Source organism: Doryrhamphus excisus, chromosome 1, assembly GCF_030265055.1.
Source record: "Doryrhamphus excisus isolate RoL2022-K1 chromosome 1, RoL_Dexc_1.0, whole genome shotgun sequence".
Classification (NCBI taxonomy): Eukaryota; Metazoa; Chordata; class Actinopteri; order Syngnathiformes; family Syngnathidae; genus Doryrhamphus; species Doryrhamphus excisus.
Genome location: NC_080466.1, coordinates 17,723,062 through 17,747,345, shown reverse-complemented (window position 1 = coordinate 17,747,345; position 24,284 = coordinate 17,723,062). Strand labels below are relative to the sequence as shown.

At 42.0% G+C, this 24,284-nt stretch overlaps 1 protein-coding gene across 3 annotated transcripts in view; it reads right to left on the bottom strand.

Moving 5' to 3' along the window:
- The window catches only part of LOC131109088 (voltage-dependent T-type calcium channel subunit alpha-1I-like), a 161,769-nt gene that overhangs the window by 117,732 nt on the left and 19,753 nt on the right, over positions 1-24,284 (bottom strand). For all 3 annotated transcript variants that reach the window (XM_058060719.1, XM_058060796.1, XM_058060871.1), the window contains exon 2: positions 4,062-4,448. In XM_058060719.1, the coding sequence (XP_057916702.1) occupies positions 4,062-4,448 (387 nt within the window). The remainder of the gene's footprint in view (positions 1-4,061; positions 4,449-24,284) is intronic.

Sequence of the window (24,284 nt, the reverse complement as noted above, 5' to 3'; positions counted from 1 at the left end):
CTACAGCTTGGGCCAGTGAGGTGTTGAAGATGTCTGTGAGCACGTGGGCTAGCTGGTCTGCACATTCCTTGATCACCCGTCCTGGAATGGCGTCTGGGCCTGCAGCTTTCCACACGTTGACCTTCCTCAGGACTCTCCACACAGCAGCAGTATCAAACTTGACTGCCTGATCTGGGTGGGGGGTAGCCTTCCTCGCAGGGTTATTGTTCAGAGCCTCAAACCTTCCGAAGAAGTCATTTAGCTCATTGAGGAAGCTGATGTCATTCTGGCAGGATGCAGGTCTGGCTTTGTAGTCAGTGACAGTCTGGATGCCCTGCCACAGTCGTCTGGTGTTGCCGGGGTCCTGGAAGAAGCTTTGGATCTTCCGGCTGTGGGCACGCTTTGCCACTCTGATGGCACGGTTCAGATTTGCCCTTGCTGATCTGAGTGCCATCACATCACCAGATTTAAACGCAGCATTGCGTTCTCTTAGTCTTTCACGCACCTCCTGAGTCATCCAAGGTTTCTGGTTGGCCCGTGTGATGATCGTCTTGCTGAGATATGACGTAACACGCAGCGCCAGACGTTCTTCAGTTTTAAAAATGGAGGCGAGCAATCGGCGCTGGACTGCTGCGGAAAGTTTGTTTTTGATTCAAACTAAATTTCAAGACTGGACAAATGGAAAAACTAGCAATACGGAGTTATTCCAACAAGTGAAAGAAAAACTCGGGGAAGTCGGTATCACGTGATGTTGGTGTTTACGTTTTACTGCGCATGCCCCATTGACTATTCTGGTTGATTATAGCCGCGCATGTAAACAAGAGATTGGAATATTCCTTTCTATGGATACCATTGTCTTCGGAAAGATTCCATTCGGAAAGAAAAAAACTCGTCATGTAAACGTGGCTACTGATGTCCAAACAGGTTTAAGAACCAATGACAAATGTGTGGATTACATAAATCCCCAATGTTATGTGACCGCGAGGTAGCCTCATCCATAAATCAAATATTTTCACAGTAAAAGCAGACTGACTTTTTATCAGAACCACAGTGGCCTCAGATCTAAAATGTTAGCAGCATTTGAATTTTTCTTGCAGACTAGTAAGTATCTATCCATCTACCTATCCATATCATGATGCAATGATACGTTCATATGGTTTCACCATTACCGGCGGCCCTCTGAGGGCGACCATAACTGCAATGTGGCTCACAAACACGAAAGTTTGACGCCGCTGCAGTAAATGAAGAAAACACAAAAACATATCTGATTCATAAGTTGTTTTTAGCAAAACAACAAAGAACACTCCTACTATCATATTGTTTCTATAGATTATTGTCCACATCATGCAAAAACTAAAGCGTGATTGAATGTTTCTGATGTAAACGTGGGCAGAAAATGAGAATACAATGTTTTTTTTTTCCCCATTAAACTTCAAAAGAGACTGATTGGGTTTAAAAGAATCACCTCTGCGGTGACATGTAAGAGTGAACGTGTCTTCAAGGGGGTCAATCAGTCATCAAAATACTCAGAGGGCTTCTGTCTTCACATACATTAAAATATCTAAGAGAGGAGCTGGACTAATTGCTAAGACCAATTCCTCCAGCCCATCATCACACAAGATCGAGTGTTTAATGACCTTCTTAGAGTCTAAGAGTCAGTAAAAATCTGCCTCTATTGTTTGCGCCGCTTTTGATAGAAGAGGCTCCATGACACAAAATAAAGACAGTTAGGACACTGATAAACTGTTATTAACTGCTTGCAAGTTTGTGGGCTAGTCCAGCTGCATAGTGCCCCATGTTCACTAAACAGTCTGGTCTGAAATGCCGTTTACAGATTCAAATATATTTCTTCTCCTGGTAGGGAATCAGGAATTCCAACCACTTGTGCCTGATGGTGGCGTCTTTAGTAATTGGAAAACAAATGTGTCTTTCCCTTACAACCAAAGAAGCACGTTTTAGCAGCCATTGCGAGCAACATGAACACAGAGTATCTGTTCTACAGCCACGCCCATTCCTCTGTGACATCACAAAGGAACAGTTTTGTAACGCCTTCTGAAACTGACCGTTTTGAGCCATCCCAAATTTCTTTCAGGGGGGTTTCCGGAGACTAGTTGTGTCCCATTCAGTGCATTCTTAGCTGCCTCTTTGGGACTGTTTTTATATCTTTAGAACGCACAGAAAAGAGAAAAGTCTAATAAGAGATTTCAAGGGCCATGTGGGCAATAATGGCCCGGAGGAGCGTGGCTGAGAGGAACCCGCAAAGGGTGACGTTACTGGTTTGTGCAAACCATAGTTTGTCCATAAACGCACCAGGTGCCGGGTGTGATCACAGGTCTATGGCCTGTGTGAGCTTGCGGCAGAGAAATCGATTTTTTACATTTGAGCTGAAAAGACTGAATGAACCATTTCAGGTCAGGCGGGAGTACGAGATGGAGACTCGGATTCAGTTTACCGATGTCAAAGTGATTTATTTTTGAGGGACTGCGGACCAAAGTGAAGCCCCCCCCCCAGTGCGGCTTTAGCAATTCATTTAGCGCAAACAATCCACTGCAGACGCACATAATAAAATCATTTTAAACGTGATGCCTTCATCTCCCCCGCAGGATTACTAAGGACGTGATCCGTCATAAGAGTCTGTAAAGGTATGAACTTATTAAATATGACAGTTTCCTTCCTTCCTGTGAAGTGAAGCCTTCAACATCAGTGAATTTCAACCACCGCCATCCAGCAATCCTATCACAGTCGTGTACATCAGCGCTACCAGACCTGTAGACTCAGAAGAACACAAACGGCGCTACATTCATGCATTCACGGAGCAATAAGCCAATAAAATACGACTCACGCTTGAGCTGAATGCCGCTGCTGCAGAGTTTGACGTCCTTTGACAAACAACGGAGACTTGGACTGAAAGCGTCTGTCTATTCATCAAGCCGGGAAGCCGGAGGAGGCCGGCCATCGATTAGCTTAGCGTAGCAGAAAGACGCAGCAGAGCCCAAAGATACACAAGGCAGCAGAAGTCAAAATGATGGCCTAAAAGCCTGTTGAATATGTTGGAATAATACATGATATGAACAATAATAACTTTTATTCATTATCATACATGTTATATGTTATGTTTGAGTTAATTCATTCATTTTCTACCGCTTATCCTCACAAGGGTTGCGGGGGGTTAGGAGCCTATCCTGGAGCCTATCCCAGCTGTCTTCGGGCGAGAGGCGGGGTACACTCTGAACTGGTGGCCAGCCAATCACAGGGCACATATAGACAAACAACCATTCACACTCACATTCATACCTATGGACAATTTGGAGTCGCCAATTAACAAGTTTGAGTTCAATAACTGTGCAATTAAAATAAATAATAATAAATTAAGCAATATATCACATAAATAATATCCATTTTATGCATAATAATACATATTGGACTGTGTTATTTTATTATTATTAATTTAATCTCAATAAGTTGTAGTTGTGTTCATTTAGAATTTAAATTACTTATTAAAATAGTGTTTTTTATGATCATGGTATGTGGAAAATTCCATATCTATATCACTCATATTGTAAAATAGTAACAATAAATATTATTTGTTTTTTCATTCATTTTCATTTTCCTCACGAGGGTGCTGGAGCCTATCCCAGCTGTCTTTTTGGGCAAGAGGCGGGGTACACCCTGGACTGGTGGCCAGCCAATCACAGGGCACATATAGACAAACAACCATTCACACTCACATTCATACCTATGGACAATTTGGAGTCGCCAATTAACCTAGCATGTTTTTGGAATGTGGGAGGAAACCGGAGTACCCGGAGAAAACCCACGCATGCACGGGGAGAACATGCAAACTCCACACAGAGATGGCCGAGCGTGAAATTGAACCCTGGTCTCCTCGCTGTGAGGCCCTATATTATTTATATTATATGCAATTATTTTTTAACCTACTGTATCTGTTTTTGCAAAAGGTATTAAATCACCAATGTGATGATGGGATGTCAGAAGGTCTGCATCTTTTTGAACTCAGGGGTCCCCCAGACACCCCCAACCCCCCCGGCCCGCCCCCCCAGGTGGCCAGAAAAAAGGATATGGACTGGAGACCATGCGGATGCACAAGCTGCGAGGACATGTGGTCTGCTTGAGGCAGAAGAAGACCACGGGGACCAGCTCGGGATACGGCACCACCAGAACGCTGGTGGTACTGCTGACATCATCATCACCGTCATCATCCACTACCTCCAGTTGCTTGTCCTCCTCTATCTTCTCCTTTTCCTCCTCCTCCTCCTCTTCGTTGGGACAAGGGAGGTGATAGGTGGAGCGCCTGCAGGGGGAGGAGGGTTGGATGATAGCATCATCGCCGCCATCGCCACCGGCTGCGGCCGCCGTCGCCCGGGAGATGGTCACAGCCAACTGAGCCGATGATGCCGCAACGCCGGGGCCCTCCTCCTCCTCCTCGCTCGTCATGGCAACGCAAAAGTCTGCCATGGGGAGAGAAAGAAAGAACATTTTTAAACTCTGCGGCCATCCACTTTGCCGTAAGAATCAATGCAGGAAGCAGCGGGACGCGCGGCTTCCATTATGGGAGGAAAACGCCAAAGGCTAAAAATACACAACAAGGCTTTTTGTGAAGTCTTTTTTTGGAGTGACTTCTGGTCTTGGTCCTCAACACTACTGACATAACATGAAGGAGAGAGGAGGAGGAGGAAGACAAATCGTTAGGAGAGACGACTGAGTGGTGGCCAGGAATGGATTCTCGATTCTCAAAACGAAACGTCTGACTGGAAGCTTTAGTCGACTTTTTTCCCGACATCACGTACACCAGATGACATGAGACCAATTTACTGGTCAGTCGAAGTTGTCAGCTTTGGGTCGTGAGAGACAACTGCTGTATTATATCGCGGATCCAAGTGGCCTAAAGGAGTTTCCTCTGTAGGGTGGCTGGTCTCTGGACCCTAAGAGATCATCTTAGAAGAACCGCTTCTCCTTCACATGGAGAGGAGCCAGTTGAGGTAGCTCAACATTTGCTTAACTCCTTAAACTGCAGATCTTTCTCAATACTCATGGACCTTGCATGGCGGCCATGTGAGCTGGGATCTGTGACCAATTTATGGGATCAAACTTAACCAGCTTCTTAACAGCACCACCCTGTGGTGTATTTGTGTGTTAATAATATAATAATAATATATAATAATAGCACAGGCAACACAGCAGGGGTGCGTGTTTTGACACGTTCACCTTTTTAAGTCCAGCGATGGAGGAATCGAAGCTTACACAAACATCTCAAATGGCCTGGTACCAAGAGGAGTACCGCCAATCAAATGACGGGTATTGATGGGGGTGGTCATGGCATCGTATAAAATGCAAGAAACAGAAAAACATAGAAATTAGGTGATGGTTTGTTTCCCTGGCAGGTGTTAAAATGAAAGAGAATGAGATGTTTGTAGCAGACGACCAGCAACGAGTCAAAGAGATCCGAGTTTTAATAAAAGATGCAAATGTTCTGATGTCATGCAGCCATATGTTGCTGACAATTACAACCTGCATTAATTTAAAAAAAAACACACATTTAGAAGCCTGCTAAGCGCTCCAGTGATGCTGGCGGAGCTACAATTTCGCAAAAAACATACGGCCCCCGTCATGGAAATGACACCTAAAACAAAGCCACTTCATTAGGCACACCATCTTGTGAGCTCCAATACAAAGCAAACATTATTATGATGTAGCAATGCATTTATTATTATGTGGACTGTATTGTATTCTGTCGAGCCCTATTTATATTCTATTCGGAAACATTTTGTCATTGACAATTGGCGACGTGATTGACCAACAATTATGACCACTTTTAAAATATAACATCAAAATATTAGAAAAAGCACTTGGATTTGTTTTTTTCAGGTACATTTTGCCTCATAATTTTGGTTGTCTTACTCCATATTGAATGAGTTTTTTTCATTTTTAATGACAAAATTCAAATATCAAATGTGTTCATAGGCTAACCAGACACCTGCCCCCCCCCCCCCCCCGTCACTTTTATGTTTGGAAAATCACTTATACAACAGCATCATTGATTCAAATGGGCATTTACCGGGTTAAAATAATAAAAAATAACTGAATAAAGTAACCGCTTGGTGGATGAGTGGTTGGCATGTTGGCTACACGGTCAGGAGATCAGGAAGACCTGGGGTCGATTGTGTACAGAGTTTGCATGTTCTCCCCTGTTCTACCCGGGTTTTCTCCGGGTTCTCCGGTTTCCCGCTACATTCCAAAAACGTTCATGGTAGCTTAATTGTCCATAGGTATGAATGTGAGTGTGAATGATGGCTATAGGACCAGTCCAGGGTATCCCTGCCTCTTGCCCAAAGTTAGCTGGGATAGGCTCCAGCATCCCCCTGCCACCCTAATGAGGATTAGCGTGGATGGCTGGATGAATACAGTAATTTCTCACTTAATCATGTTTCATTGGTTGATGCTTGAAAATGCTTAATTTAGGGAAAAGATGTGCTTAAATATACATATTTTCTGTCTAATAATAGGCCGTATTCCACCACAAAATATATTAATTTAATTTAATTTAATTTAATTTAATTTTATTTTATTTTATTTTATTTTATTTTATTTTATTTTATTTTATTTTATTTTATTTTATTTTATTATTTTTCATTTTCTACCGCTTTTCTGTCTACCTCACGAGGGTCGCGGGGGTGCTGGAGCCTATCCCAGCTGTCTTCAGGCGAGAGGCGGGGTACACCCAGAACTGGTGGCCAGCCAATCACAGGGCACATATAGACAAACAACCATTCACACTCACATTCATACCTATGGACAATTTGGAGTCACCAATTTTTATTTTATTTTATTTTTAATTTTATTTTTATATATTTTTTGAGAAACAGGGATGGAGTGATACTGAATTCAAAGCGACCCTAGAAGGTTAATGTCCAGGTAAGGGCAGTCATAGGTGTTCCTAATGATGTGTCAGCGTCGTGTTTATCCTCTATTATGTCAGACGTGTTGACCACCCCCCCACCCCCAGAGCCCCCACAAGGTCTCTGCTTTTCTTTCAGCAATGTTTGCGGGGCACTTTGGGACACATTTAATTGGCCTCTGGTACTTTGGTTCCCGGGTGGATGGAGCCGCAGTCCGCTCAGGTGGAGACGAACCAGCAAGGAGCTTTGAATTATTCATTACTACTCCAGCACAAAATGAAAAAGTCCTTTTTCATTGGCGCTGGCGGGAAAATGCCTTAAACGTTTCAGCCATATGTAGAAAAATGCAACCTGTGGACTTTTGCCAACATTTCATCTTGCTTCCTTTACCTTTTCAAACATGGCTAGTGGCTAGTCGTTTATTGTTTACTGTCAGCAGCTTCGGTGTCACTGCAGTGCTTCTTCCAGTGAAAGCAATTAAAGACAAGTTTGGGGCCATCGTGAGACTTTGCAGCGGCGTTCACAGCTGTCCTAGTTGCCAGCCACACGAGGGGACTTTAATGAGGACAATGGACACGATGCAGCTTGTGCTTACTGCCACCACTCTACTGTTTTTATGCACATTACTTCATGGGACCACATGGAATCGTTATTATCACTTCTGCCAAGTGCAAAAACACTAAAGTGAACTTTTAAATTCCTTCATTTGGTACATTTTGGTGAAGATCTGGATCCGCTTTTTCTAACCTTAGACACTCTAGGCCAGGGGTCTCAAACATGCGGCCCGTGGGCCAAATGTGGCCCGCAGGACACTAAGTTTGAGGCCCCTCCTTGATATGAAAGTTTAATGTTAGTGCGGCCCGCGCAAGTTTGATATGGATGCTGTATGGTATCATGTACCCAGAAAAAAATATTACGTTTGATTAATGTTCATGTTAAAGGTTAAATAAATGTTAATAGTTATCCTCCCTATCCGTGTGTAAGTGGTAAGTTTTTGGCTATTTAAGTTTACAGGAAATAACTTGAAGGCTAACCGTTTAGGTCGCTAGCTCTCTAGTTTGCGAGTTAGCATGTGTCTCAAGACCCTGCAGTTGCGCAATATGTTGTAAATAAAAAGAGAATAAATGTGACTATAGTCGTGTTTTGTCATGTCTACAGGGCTCTAATAATGCTTTGTTCATTTTAATCTGGAAAAAAATAATTTGTCTACCCACCAACTGTATGTGGTTTCTTAAGTTTTTATTATTTGGTGTTTTATTATTATTATTATATTTATTTATTACTGATTGATTGATTTTCTTTATTCTTATTTTATGTAGAATTATCTTATTTTGTGTAGAAAAATAAAAATTAAGATATTTGAGAACAGTGGAATGTTTTATCAGAGCTTTTCTTGTAGTAAATCGGAACAAAAGCTAAGTTTATTCATTTTTCTGTTTTTAATAATTTTTAATTGTAATAATTTTTTTTTTTTTTTTTTTTTTGGAAAACCTGATGCGGCCCAGCCTCGCCCAGACCCTAGCTCCAGTGGCCCCCAAGTAAATTGAGTTTGAGACCCCTGCTCTAGACAAATATAGACAAGGACATGATGGGCCATGAATGCGGTTTAATTAGAGGATGGTTTCTGACAAAATGTGTGCGACAATGAGTGCTCTTCCTCTGGCAGGCGAGGTCGAAGGAACACCAGCGGTGCCTATTCTTTGAGTTTATACAATGTAAGTCAGGGGTCTCCATGGAGTCCATCATGAGCTGCCAGTAGCTCCTAAACACATTTCAATTAGCTCCCCAAAGACTTTCATTTATTATCACAGCGGAGTGGGCATGAAAAATATATAATTCCTATTATTAATAAAATTCCCTTTCCTCCATCACAAAGTGCTTGCTGGTGGGGTGTTCAGTTGGTTGTGGTCTAATGTATGCATAGTTTGATTCTAGACCTGCTCCATGTGTAAAACGCCTCGAGGCAGCTTCTGTTATGATCTGGCACTAGAAAAATGAGAATTGACTCATAAATATAATAAAATGAGTACACATGCAATAACTAAATAGAATGTCATTATTGTTATTATTATAATGGGCTGATTATGATATTCATGAAGTAGCTCTACATCGTGTTTGGGAAAAAAGAAGCTACTTTTGTTGGCACGTCGCATCTTGGAGAGCCGTAAATCCTTCAAATGTTCACAAATTGACGATGCGCCGGCTGCCCTTTGACCTCTGCTGATCACAAGTTATATTCATCACCGCGCGCCACATCAAAGAAATACAACGCTCAAACACAATGACGTTGGGAACAGCAGCGCACACACTCGTGCACGCGTCATTAAGAAAATGTAGCCTTGACGTGATCGAGACGTATTGATTACCAGCGGCTATCAGTCAGTCAGTTAGCTAATTAGCCTTGTGTGTTTTATGTCACTGACGTCATGAATAAAGATGATGGCTGGGGATTTGCCAGCTTTTCAATCAACGGCTAAAAGCCGAGAGGAGGGAGGGAGAATTCGGCTAATGATGTTCTGCTGGACCACATGAAAGGTTCTGGTGGGGCCGAGCAAGCGGAGCCCGGAGCGGCATCGCCATGTCCTTTAGCGCACGACAACAAGGACAAGAAGCCATTTGCTTATCAACTTTCACTGCAGAAACACATGACGTTAGCAACCCCGAAACAACAAACCCCCTCCCTCAAACATGCACAGATTGGTGCCAAACCTGAACAAACATGAGGGCTTCACACCAGAGAGGAGGTCTTATTATTTCTTCTATTATATTCTTCTATTATTTTTTTCATTAAATTCATTCATTCATTCATTTTCTACCGCTTGTCTTCACGAGGGTCGCGGGGGTGCTGGAGCCTATCCCAGCTGTCTTTGGGCGAGAGGCGGGGTACACCCTGGACTGGTGGCCAGCCAATCACAGGGCACATATAGACAAACAACCATTCACACTCACATTCATACCTATGGACAATTTGGAGTCGCCAATTAACCTAGCATGTTTTTGGAATGTGGGAGGAAACCGGAGTACCCGGAGAAAACCCACGCATGCACGGGGAGAACTTGCACAAACTCCACACAGAGATGGCCGAGGGTGGAATTGAACCCTGGTCTCCTAGCTGTGAGGTCTGCGCACTAACCACTCGCCCACAGTGCCGCCTTCTTCTATTATTTTTTACATTCGTGGGAGTGCTGGAGCCTATCCCAGCTGTCTTCGGGGCGAGAGGCGGGGTACACCCTGGACTGGTGGCCAGCCAATCACAGGGCACATATAGACAAACAACCATTCACACTCACATTCATACCTATGGAGAAAATGCAATTAAATAAAAAATAACATTTGTATTCATAATAATGATATAGTATTCACAAGGAGGGAGGCCGATATCATTGGAAAAATCACTTTATCGATACAGGACGATACTTGCTTCAAAACACTGATCCCCTCCGCCGATCAAAAATGAGTCGCTCTTAGCTATTGTCATGAAAAATGTGAAAATTGTGTGCTTTATATCATCATTGAAGAATGTTTTGTGTTGTTTTTAGTGCTCTGGTGTACAATCGCACTTGCTATGGAGGTTTCACATTGATGATGATGATGATGGTGGTGGTGGTGTAAAAATCAGAAGAAGAGCATTGATTGGAGCAGGTCATGTGACAATGCCATCAACAAAAGTCCTTCCAGTGACAAATGACTTCATCTCCGCTCGGCGCTCATTCAGAATCACAGCAGGGTGACACGTACTAAATAACCTGACTGGACTTCCTGCTTAATAAGTCTTTCTCCATATTCACTTTCCATTCTTGTTCCACACGCAGCTTTTTTTCATTATCAAATTCTAATCCTTGAACACTCACATCCTCAACAACAATTGCAGACGTCACTGGTTGGAGTGTGAGCTCCACAGATTGTCGATAGCGCCAAAGATCCATCGCATTCTAAAGAAAGAGGATGATCGCTACACGCGATTTTGCTGCTAATCCGCCCCATTCAAACTTCCTGCAGGCTATTTATATCCCAACTATCACATCCGCCCACGGCTTGTCCAGGGCGTCCAAGAAATACTTCTGCTTAGAGGACCTTTTGTTGGAAGTGTTGCTCTTTGCTAAATGCCACCACAAAACTTCTAAGAAAAGAAACGGTCGCCCCATGCTTCTTGGCACACACCAAGACTGGAATTAGTCTTCAAATAAATCTTAATAAAACCACACATGACAGTTTCTTAACAGCGTCAAAGCTCCAGGGATATTGTGTCCACTGGATTTTCTTCATAAACTGTATGAAATTGTATGAACCAACAAAAAAACAAAGAAACAAGGCTGCAAGCGGTGATTATTTCCTCCATCGGTGAACCTGAAGCTTGTTGTTTCCATTCGTTCAGTAGTCAAGTCCCGCCCATTTCTGGGTAAACCACACCCACTTCTGCTTTATGCCCCGTCTACTCCGAGTACAGATATAAATGCAGATAATTTAGATGCAACTGCTAGCTAGTTGCTCATTAGTTTGTTCTATGTGCCTGTAGTGATCTCAAAGCTTGTGCAAAATAATAGTATGTCAAAAACTGTCAAACCCATATTTATAAAAAAAATTGCATTTACAAAATATTATTTATATACAGTAAACCTCGGATATATCGGATTCAATTGTTCCCACTGGTTTTGTCCGATATAAGCGAAATCCGTTATATGCGTATACCGGAAAATGTCCGTTTTACGCATATATCGGATTTATATCCGGAGCGCCACGTTGCGGCCATCCGATATATGCGAGGGAAATTTAATGGAAATGCATTGGAACGGGACTGGAGATTTTGTCTGAAATAGGCGAAATCCGTTATAAAAAATCCGATATATGCAATGAATTTTTATTGGAAATACATTACAGAAAAATCGGTTTTATCTGTCCGTTGTGAGTGAATTTCCGATATATATATATAATAAATAATATTTTTGTAAATATGCAATTATATATATATATAATATTTTTGTAAATATGCATTTTTTTGTAAATATGGGTTTGAAAAAAATTGCATATTTACAAAAATATTATTTATATATGTATTATATATAAAAAAATAATATTTTTGTTAATATGCATTTTTTTGTAAATATGGGTTTGAAAAAAATTGCATATTTACAAAAATATTATTTATATATGTATTATATATAAAAAATAATATTTTTGTTAATATGCAATTTTTTTTATAAATATGGGTTTGACAGTTTATATATATATATTATGTTATGTTATGTTATGTTATGTTATGTTATGTTATGTTATGTTATGTTATGTTATGTTATGTTATGTTATGTTATGTTATGTTATGTTATGTTATGTTATGTTATGTTATGTTATGTTATGTTATATTATTATAATTTATTCATACCAAATCCTACTTCACAGAAATTCACTTATCGGAGCAAATTCACCGTGATAAATGAGGGACAACAAGAATAACAATGTAACAGGATATTGATGATGCAAAAATATCATCCAGATAATGCAAAAAAGCATTTTTTTTCTCGACAATATACAAGAAAAAGACGAAACTAAATGTCTTCACTATGAAGACAACATGAAAACATTTTTTTTTTCAAGAAAGTTGGCATTTCAGAAGAATAAAGCTACGCTATGGCAAGAAATATTGTGACGATATTACAGGGGAAAAAAGTAGCATTCTTTTTCACTTTGTGTTGTGTGAGACACAAAGCGTAGCCTCTGCTAATCTGTTAGCATGCTAGCTCCTTGGAGGGTTGCAGTGTGATTCCCGGCACATCCTCAGCTCGTGAGGATGTGACAGTAGCAGAGCGCAAGGATCTATGGAGGGCAAAAAATAGCCGGCGAGGGTGTCTGTGGCGCACCGTGGGCGCATTAGCATCCGCGCCATCCGTCTGCATCCTCGCTGAGGGAAGGAAGCAGCGTGGATAAATCACCTCTTTTTACTTCCTGGGTTCAAACAGCCACCGTGCATAAATATACACAACCTACATAGCGAGCGCTATAAGTCTCTGTCAGATGAATTTTTTTTTTACAATTGTGTCTTGGAATGAAAACTCCAGCCTACTCATGCTAGCTTGGCCTATTCACTGAATAAACAACTTACAACTCCCACGTCTGAAGCTGATGGATAGCTAGCAGATGTTTGTTTTAAGATGTGTAGCAAAGCCAGTCATGGGTGTATACATGGGCCAGACCCATCTAAGCTAGGGGTGGGTCCAAGAGGAAGGACATTTTGGACTCAAAAGTACTCAAATGTAGCTTGCATCCATTTATTTTCTACCGTTTATCCTGTGCAGGGTCGCGGGAGAGTTGTGTGTGTGTGTGTGTCGGTCTCAGCCTCCCCCCTTGGCCTCGTCCTCCTCCTCACTTTTATATCTTGTCTTACTTGGCATCTCTTGCCATCTCTTGTCATCCCACTGCATGCTTGTGTGCACATGACACATGCACATGTGCAGTGCATGCTGGGAAATATATACAATATATGCATATGTCCAACACACACACACACACACAGGAGGTTATCAGCCATGTGACACCGACACATTCATCATCTCATCTTCATCTCATGATCTTCCACCAGTTTATACACTTGGGTGCTGTATTAAGTTCAATTTAATATTGTTTGTATCAATGATTTAAAGTCCAATTTGTACAATTTGGCAAAGAAACGCGGTCGCGATGTAATAAAGAATGACGTGTTTGTTTTCCCACTAATTGCTGGCTTCGTCTTAGTCGCTGCTTGTTTGGCTAACAACTCCCAGATTAAATATGAATAATGGCGCAGTGATATGAAACCATATTAAATATACACTGTATGAAAAAAAAGGGCTACACAATGAAGAGTGGTTAGAATGCAGGCCTCACAGCTAGGAGACCTGAGTTTAATTCCACCCTCGGAATTGTTCTTACTGTGCATGCGTGGGTTTTCTCCGGGTACTCCGGTTTCCTCCCACATTCCAAAAACATGCTAGGTTAATTGGCGACTCCAAATTGTCCATAGGTATGAATGTGAGTGTGAATGGTTGTTTGTCTATATGTGCCCTGTGATTGGCTGGCCACCAGTCCAGGCTGTACCCCGCCTCTCGCCAGAAGACAGCTGGGATAGGCTCCAGCACCCCCGCGACCCTTGTGAGGAAAAGCAGTAGAAAATGAATGAATGAATGAAAAAACAAATAATATATATTGTTACTATTTTAAAATATGAGTGATATAGATATAGAATTTTCCACATACTATGATCATAAAAACACTACATTTTAATAAGTAATTTAAATTCTAAATGAACACAACTACATCTTATTGAGATTAAATTAATAATAATAAAATAACACATTCCAATATGTTTTATTATGCATAAAATATATATTATTTATTTGATATATTAATTAAAAATATATTTTTCCACATTTAATGATAATATAGATTTTACTGTAAATTAATAAAATACAATTATTGAACTCAAACATGTTATGGTATGAATTTGAGTGTGAATGGTTGTTTGTCTATATGTGCCCTGTGATTGGCTGGCCACCAGTGCATGGTGTACCCCGCCTCTCGTCCGAAGACAGCTGGGATAGGCTCCAGCACCCCCCGCGACCCTCGTGAGGAAAATGCGGTAGAAAATGAATGAATGAATGAATAATAAAATAACACATTCCAATATGTTTTATTATGCATAAAATTTATATTATTTATTTGATATATTAATTAAAAATATATTTTTCCACATTTAATGATAATATAGATTTTACTGTAAATTGATAAAATACAATTATTGAACTCAAACATGTTATGGTATGAATTTGAGTTTGAATGGTTGTTTGTCTATATGTGCCCTGTGATTGGCTGCCCACCAGTGCATGGTGTACCCCGCCTCTCGTCCGAAGACAGCTGGGATAGGCTCCAGCATACCCCGCCGCGACCCTCATGAGGATAAGTGGTAGAAAATGAATGAATGTATAAAAGAAAAACATGCAGCTTAAAATGTGTTTGGTACATCAAGTGTCAAGTCTAATGAGTAATTGATGGACGAATGAGGCGCTCAAACTCTCGCTTTTGAAGTTGCAGCTTTTCATGACCTCCGTCCGTCCATCCATTCATTCATTCATTCATGCATGAACCCTAAGGCCTTCTACCCTGAACACCAGGGAGGTGCCAGCGAGTCATCCTGACCAGATGCTCAAGCCAATTTATCTGGCTCTTCTCAATGTGCTAAAGTAGCGGTTCTACTCAGAGTTTCTCCAAGTGACACCACATCCACCGGACATAGAAAACCACCACTTGTATCCACAATGTTGTCCTCTAGGTCAATACCCAAAGCTCACGACCAGGGTGAAGAACATAGATAGACTGGTGAATTGAGAGCTTTTGGCTCCATCTTGGCTCCATCTTCACCACGATAGAGTGATGTAGAGTCTGCAATCAGTAATCGACAGATGTGCTACTGTAGTTTTACAAACTGTAGTTTTTCTAACTCCCACTTTTGAAGTTGCAGGTTTTCATTACTTCCATTACATCCATCCATCCCGCCATATATCTATCCATTGTCCATAGACAGCAACCCAAGACTTCCCGGTCCTTGGCTACTTTATCCAGGTCTTCCCACCGGCTCCCGAGGCGTTCCCAGACCAGTTGAGTGTTCTGTGTTCCCAGAGGACTCCGACTGGTCGGGCGTTCCCTGAACACCTCCCCAGTGATGCGCCTGGTAGTCATCCTGACCAGATACCGAGCCACCTCATCTGGCTCATTTCGATCTTCTCATATTGATACTAGAGATGTAAGAAAACATAGTTTCGGCGATATATTGCGATACTTCGTTCCATGATACTGTATCGATATTAAAAAGTATGATATGGATATTTTTAGGCATTTATCATAGACTGTATATGGTATTTATTCAAGTGCAGACACGGAAAAGGTTCATTTCTAATTTTAATTTAAACTTCCGATCGTTAGGCGGCAGCACTTACGTAGTCAATTAGGCAAGTTGTTGTTTCACTCGTGAATCTCGTTCAACGTCCTCACAGTTCAACATGGCAGAATACCAGCACATAACAGCGGCCCCTGCGGCTTAAAAGGCTGAAGTGTGGACATATTTTGGATTTCTACACAAAGTAGGGTGTGCAGAAATGGACAAAACCCATGCCGTTTGGAAAATGTGTCGTGTTTCCCGAATACATTATTCGGGAAACACGCGAGTCCACTTAGCGAGACACCATGAGGACCTGCCGCTAGCAAGCGATGCAAAGGTCCTTTTGTATACTACAAAAGTAGTACTGTGATATTGCAGGTATTTTGTTTTTCAAATTTTGTTAAATAATGGTTATTTCAAGCATCCTAAAAGGACTTTTTACTGATTTTAGTTACTTTGTTCCACAAAAATACTGTTCTGATGGTGGATAAGTCAGGGACTGTATACTCTGCATTTTTTCACAGCTAATAGAATGTGAACATTTGAGCAGGATCTTGAGACATAATTTAATTTATTTTTTATGGTTTTTTTTGTAAATTTAAAGCTGGATGTTAAAGCTTTACAGAGGAAAGTTTGTGATACAGCATAACATACTGTTCTAATCGAATAAAAATGTGTTTAGTAAGTTCATATTGCTGGTGTACTTCAGTTTTTCCAGGAAATAATCTTTAACTACAAGAAAAACAAAAAAAATATCACCTTGTTAACAGTATCGTGATATATCGTATCGTGAGACGTATCGTATCGCCAGATTCTTGCCAATACACACCCCTAATTGATACACATTTAGTCATGCTAGTCAACAACAACACATTCTACACATGTGCTGCAATCACCTCACCGGCTGAGAATTGAACCTGCAACCATCCAATTTGAGACGACCGCTGTGCAACCTCAGCCATGCCACCGCGCACGGAATAATGCATCTCAGCATTCACACAATGACGCCAGGCTTTGCTAATGTCGTATGTGAGCATTGCTAACGTTTGACTCATTCCTCTCATTTTTGAGGCAAAAAGAGAAGGAACCCAGACAAAAGAAAAGAGAGTTAAAGACTGTGATGTTAAGATTAGACTAATTGGACCTTTTGTGTTGGGATAATGACTATTATTAGTGACAGTTTTGGGCAATTTGACTCATTGAGGGAATAGATGGCTCGCGAGTGGGCGTGACAGACTGAAGCGGCAAGCCGAGCGTACATCGTCAGCAGAGATGGCAGCAGTTTGGGGGGTAGGGAGGGGGTAGGGGGTGTGGTTCCCCTCCCCTGTCTCGTCATGTCATCGTTAATTAACAGAGCCAAACATGATTACACCACGCTGATTAAGAGGCGCTCATGTGGCGAGAATGTCGCCGCTGGCGGCGAGCTGCGTCAACCTGGTAACTAGTACGACCTTTGACCTGTGCTACCTGGGCTGTTTGTCATAGAACCGTGAACCTTGAACGTTTTTATCCAGAGCTGACAAGAGCCATGATTTGCTTCATCAAGCAGGGGTGTCGCGTTTCCTTTTTCCATCTGCTCGCCGCCATCTTATCAGCGCAGATTCGATTCTCAGCTGTGCGACAATGTGCCCCGCTTAAGGCGTCTGAGGCGGCGGCGACAACGTGTGAACGATTACAAGACACGTTCGCCTTCTGATTCACCGAACGGCTGACACGTAGCAGACAAGTGCGACGCAATCGTCTGAGTGCTAACGGCGCCCCCTGGAGAACAAGGCAAGAAAAGCGAGTCTTCAAAATGACTTTTTCTGTTTGTCTAGCGCGGCAATACAGTTTAGCTAACAATCGGTGTGCGAAACAACAAATGGAGGATGCGATCTGAGCTGCACCGAGATGCTGAGACATCATGAAAGAAGACGACACCGACGCACCTGCTCCCAATTTCCGGACTCATTCAGTTTGCCCTCCATTTTCTCAATCCGATTGGCCCCCGTTCACCTCCGCTGCTCCGCGACGCCAACCCGTAATTGATCCTCAATCTGTTCCCGCTATTGTTTTGCTTTGTTTTTCCTAACTTCTTTGTTTTTTTATCTTAGAACTAAATAAATGTGACGTCTGGACTTTTTTCAGGACAACTCATGAGCTCATCTGCGGCGGAAAAAGGGAAATAATTCCTCCATTATCCCATCCTTCTTAAAGAATCGCTAAGAAACAATTGATTTTTTTGCTCCAGGGCTCCCCCAGCTAGATGTTTCCAGGCTGGTCCACTAAATCAGTGTTTTTCAACCTTTTTTGAGCCACTGCACTTTTTTACATTGGAAAAATCTTGTGGCACACCACTAACCAAAAATTTTACAAAATGTCACCACGACCTCACACGTGCATCAATAAGTCTATCGGAGGAACAATATTACATTGCTATGCCAGTCTTTACACCACAGACACGCGACAGTAGCCACGTTTACATGACAAGTTTTCTCTTTCCGAATGACCTTTCGGGAAACAATGGTATCCATGGAAAGGAATATTCCAATCTCTTGTCTACATGCGCCGTGAAAATCAACCAGAATAGTCAATAGGGCATGCGCAGTAAAACGTAAACATCAACATCACGTGATACCGACTTCCCCGAGTTTTTCTTTCACTCCGTATTGTCAGTTTTTTGTCTGTCCAGTCTTGAAATTTAGTTAGAATCATACACAAACTTTGCTTAGTCCAGTGCCGATTGCTGGCCTCCATTTTTAAAAGTGAAGAACGTCTTGATCTGCGTGTTACGTCATATCGGAGCATGCGCTGAAAGAACGCACCTGGGATTCATTTAAAAAGGAAAAGATCAAATTCAATCTTGCTAATATTTTATAATTAAACTCAGGACATGTTTTATAAAGATATGTATTTTCTTTTTTAATAAAACTGCACTTGTGAATGGCGTATAGAAGGGTTTAGATTCTGTTTCACAGATGGCGCTAATGCACACCAAAGCTGCTTGCCAACCGCCAATAAACAACAGAAGAAGAAAAACACCACAAAGAAGAAGGCACACTGACAACTTTCCGTTTGAGCGGGTACAAGATACCTCAATCGGATTGGGGAAAGGAATATTCCATCCCCGTTCAATTCTTTCCGTTTGAGCAAATAAACCAAATGCAATTGGAATATTTGGGTCCATGTATACTATTGACATAATGGCTATTGACATAATATTTGCAAATGATGATTAATAAATGTTAATTATAAAAAGTGATATTGGATAATTCCTCACGGCACACCTGACAGTTTCTCAAGGTACACCAGTGTGCCGCGGCACAGTGGTTGAAAATCACTGCATTAAATCATATAGTATACGCCGGCATTCCAATCGCTTCCAATCTAAAAACTACACCATTGTGTTGCTTTAAAACCCAACCGAGTCGTACCCTGGTCTGTTTACGTCTCCGTCATCCTCGCTCGTCTGGAGTGGAACTTGATTTTCCCTGCCACTCCAGAACCTCTTGAAGAGTAATGACTCCAATATCTAGCAAGAGAGAACACGACGTGGCGTCGTGGGCAGTCGCTCTTACTTAAATACGCCGTGGCACGTCGCTGCTCAATCACCATCGCCAGAATCGGATCAGCGCCGCAGGCTTGAGGGATGTAGGCGTTGGAGAACAACGGAAAGCAGCTTTGATTCATTTGCCTGCGATGCAGACCAGAAGTTCATTAGGTCAACTGGAATGCTACCCGAGTGTTTAAGCCAGGAATCATTTTAAAATACCACATGGATTGGTGTGTCAATCATGTTGCTTAATGACTAAATATGAAAAACATTTTACACATTTTTGGCCTCAATGAGGCATTGTCAAGCATGGAAATGTCTAAATGAAGTCAAATATAAATACAGGCATTCAGAAGACGCATTCAAGGACATGATATGTAGTATTCTACACTGGTTACTAGAACAAGAACTGAATCAATATCAGTGGTGTCCAAAGTGCAACCAGAGTGCCGTTTGTGTCCTGTGGTACATTCTAAAAATATTATTCAACAAGAAAACTGAACGTGAAGGCCACACAGCTAGGAGACCCCAGTTCAATTCCACTCTCGGCCATCTCTTTGTGTGGAGTTTGAATGTTCTCTGGGTTTTCTATGGGTACTCCGCCTGCATTCCAAAAACATGCTAGGTTAATTGGTTAATTGTCCATAGGTATGAATGTGAGTGTGAATGGTTGTTTGTCTATATGTGCCCTGTGATTGGCTGGCCACCAGTCCAGGGTGTAACCCGCCTTTCGCCCGAAGACAGCTGGGATAGGCTCCAGCACCCTGCGCGACCTTTGCAAGGATAAGCGGTAGAAAATGAATGAATGAAAGAAAACTAAAAAGGAATATAGCGATATGAAGAAAAAAGCTTGTTGGCACCAGAGTAAACATATCTGGTAAGTTTACATTCATTTATGAAAGTTTATCTTCAATACTAGCAGTCCATCATCAACACTCCTTTTCCACTTTTCCTACTCTGAACTACTTTAACATCCCCAAATTTTCTCCACATCCAAAAAAACATGGAAGACTCATACCAGAAAATCAGAATGTCATTTTAGTAGCGTAAAGTTAAAAAATCAAAGAAAAAATATGTCATAATGAGAGTAATTATGCTAATAATAATGATAAAAATAATATTATCAAAATATTATTGGAATAAATTCATAATTATGAGAAACAAAATGTTTAAGAAGATATTGGAACTAGTGTAATGATGTCGGGGGAAAAAAAGAAAATGAAATAAAAATATTAAGACGAGAAAGTGGCATTATAATGAGAAAAAAGGCGCACTTTTATAAGAATAAACTTGCAGTATCATGAGGGAAAAAATGTCATTTTAGTAGCATAGAGTTCATTCATTCATTCATTCATTTTCTACCCCTTATCCTAACGACGGTGGCAGGGGGTGCTGGAGCCTATCCTAGCTGTCTTCGGGCAAGAGGCGGGGTACACCCTGGACTGGTGGCCAGCCAATCACAGGGCACATATAGACAAACAACCATTCACACTCACATTCATACCTATGGACAATTTGGAGTCGCCAATTAACCTAGCATGTTTTTGGAATGTGGGAGGAAACCGGAGTACCCGGAGAAAACCAACGCATGCATGGGGAGAACATGCAAACTCCACACAGAGATGGCCGAGGGTGGAATTGAACTCAGGTGTCCTAGCTGTGAGGCCTGAGTGCTAACCACTCAAACGCTGTGCAGCTCAGTATTATTCATTCATTCATTCATTCATTCATTCATTTTCTACCGCTTTTTCCTCACAAGGGTCGCGGGGGTGCTGGAGCCTATCCCAGCTGTCTTCGGGCGAGAGGCGGGGTACACCCTGGACTGATCGCCAGCCAATCACAGGGCACATATAGACAAACAACCATTCACACTCACATTCATACCTATGGACAATTTGGAGTCACCAATTAACCTAGCATGTTTTTGGAATGTGGGAGGAAACCGGAGTACCCGGAGAAAACCCACGCGTGCACAGGGAGAACATGCAAACTCCACACAGAGATGCCCGAGGGTGGAATTGAACCCTGGTCTCCTAGCTGTGAGGTCTGCGCACTAACTACTAGACCGCCGTGCCGCCCAGTATTATTCATATTCATAAAATTTTATGAGGCCCGAAGTTCTTTGGGGTCTTTTGTCGTGGCTGCGGTTTTGGGGTCACTTGGTTCACCACTCCTTCATTTGTGGATAATGGCTCTCGTTGTGGTTGGCTGGAGTCCCAGTAGCATTGAGTTATAAATATTAAAGTCAGAATGCCGTGACAAACAAACAAAACGAAACAAAGTTGTCAATTTTAAAATGCAAAGTTTAAATTTTACAAGAAAAAAATTATTTAGATAATTTTAAAATTTAAATTTTAGTATTTGGAAAAATAAATAAAATTTTAAAAAGTTGATAATAATAACAGGATTTTTCACCTGACATTTTTTTCTTGAAATATATCTAATGTGTAAATGTTTGGACACTCCTGTGTCTGTTCAAGTTGTTGCTGGAAGTTGGTGCTGAAGCTGGATGAAGATGCATGTGAAGCAGAAATAGCATCCCTGCTCTCTTCCAGCGGAGGTGGGCGGATTCACTTTGGATGCAGACTTTTCTTTTTTTTTTTTTACTGGCGCGGAGTAAAAAAGAGACGAAGATGGGGGTGGGGGCGGGGGATAGGATGGCAGGATAACAATTATGTGTCTCTACGAGGAGGAAGGAGCCGAGCGAGCAGAATGAAAGTGACGCTCCCGTCGCTCGACTTCACGGCTGCGCGCCTCCTCGCCCCGCCGTCCATCTTTCCACGCTTCAGCTTTAATTATCAGCTGGTGAACGCCGTCAGCGAATAAGCGCTACTGACAGCCAGGTGGGGAGGGACGGGTGCACGCACACACACACACACACAGGATCACACATTCATATTTTAACAGCACACGCAATCATACGCCTCCATAAAGAAAAACAATGGTAAACACCGGCAGATATGAACAATAGGCCGCATATACTCTACTGTACGTACAAACAAAGACACACACGCTGGTGGGAGCCGTAAACAGTCATGGCGATATTGCGAGGGGGCTTGGAAATGAGAAGTCGGGCAGCGAGGATTAATTAAGAAGGAAATGGAAGTGGAAGGAGAGCATATACGTAGGAAGCATGCCAGCATAGTGGCAACGAAAGCAAGTATTGTTGTAAAGATGTTAGCATAGCATAGGTAGAATGGGTCCATCACGCCGATGAGCTTAACTGCTTAACTACGTCATTTGTGCCCACACGCTCAGCACTGCAACACACCACCATTTTATTTTCTCTTATTATGTCTACTACAAATAAGAGTGTAAATGTAACTATAGGGGTGTTATATTGTGTCTACAGGGCTCTAATATGTGTTTAAAATGTTTTCTTATGCTCAATGCTCCGGAGCATAGTATATTTGTAAATAAGGAATCTGACTTGACTTGTCATAGTCAGGTATGAAACCAATGACTATAAACTAAGTATTACTATATATATATATATATATATATATATATATATATATACACATACACATACACATATGCACGTCAGTCGAGTGGTTAGTGCGCAGACCTCACAGCAAGACCAGGGTTCAATTCCACCCTCCGGTGTCCTCCCACATTCCAAAAACATGCTAGGTTAATTGGCCACTCCAAATTGTCCATAGGTATGAATGTGAGTGTGAATGGTTGTTTGTCTATATGTGCCCTGTGATTGGCTGGCCACCAGTCCAGGGTGTACCCCGCCTCTCGCCCGAAGACAGCTGGGATAGGCTCCAGCACCCCACCCACGACCCTCTTGAGGATAAGCGGTGGAAAATGAATGAATGAATGAATGTACTGTAGGTCTTCAACATTCATCATAGTACGGCCATGTACAGGTACTTCAAATTTATGGAAACCTTTTTAGCTAATATTATCTACTACGTTAATAATCTACTTGTTCACGACGAGGGAAGGATGGAAAAGCGACATGAATAGGCAGATATCTGCAAGCTCCAGATTTACATGAGCTCAGGGTAGCGACCAAAAAGACAAGATGGCGGGTACAAACAGCCAAAATGAGTTTTGTTCATAGGATGACTGGACTCTTCCTTAGAGTGAGTAGCACTGTCACCAAAGAAACTCAGAGTATAAATACTGTTCCAGATGAGATGGCTTGTCAGGATGCCTCCCAGATGCCTCCCTATAGGGAAACGGATGAAGATGAATGGACGTCACGGAAAGCCGCAACTTCAAAAGCCAGCGTTTGAGCACCTCATTCATGTGCAAACCTTTGGTAGGACATCCGTCAGTTATAAGTTTGTTATTTCTATATATACTTTCTATATTCTTATTTTATATGTTTTTATATTTTGTATCCCATATATCCAGTGTTTGCTCAGTGGGGGGCCCTCTGCACTGGGGGCTGGAGTGTCTCTTCTCGTGGTGCTCACCGACTGGGGTGGGTGGGAGCTCTGTGGCGGTGCCCCACTGCAGCGCCATGGGTCCTCTGCCTACCTACCTGTTGTTTGGTGGCCCCCTGAGTTGCGGCATTCTGGCCTGGGCCGTGTGCAGCCCCCAGCGCAGATGGCAGCGCTTCCTGACCTGGTTCCTCTGTACTCAGGCAAACAAACATCTCATGTGTGTTTGTGTGTGTGTGTCTGTGTATGTGCGTCTTGTTGTTGTTTTTGTTCTTTTTCTTCTTTAACATTTAAAGCACTTTATGCTACATTTTATGCATGAAAAGTGCTCGACAAATAAAGTTTGATTTGATTTGATAAGTTGGAGACTCAGTGCATCAGTCCATTGTAGTGAGGAGACAGCCAAGCCAAAAAACGTCAGCTTTGACCGAAAGGACAAGATCGCTAGTACTAGCGGCCGAAATGAGCACCATCATAGGGGAGAGACCCATGCATCTGGTCAGCATGCCTCCTAGAAGGCCTCGGGGAAGACCCAGGATACAGTGGAGAGACTA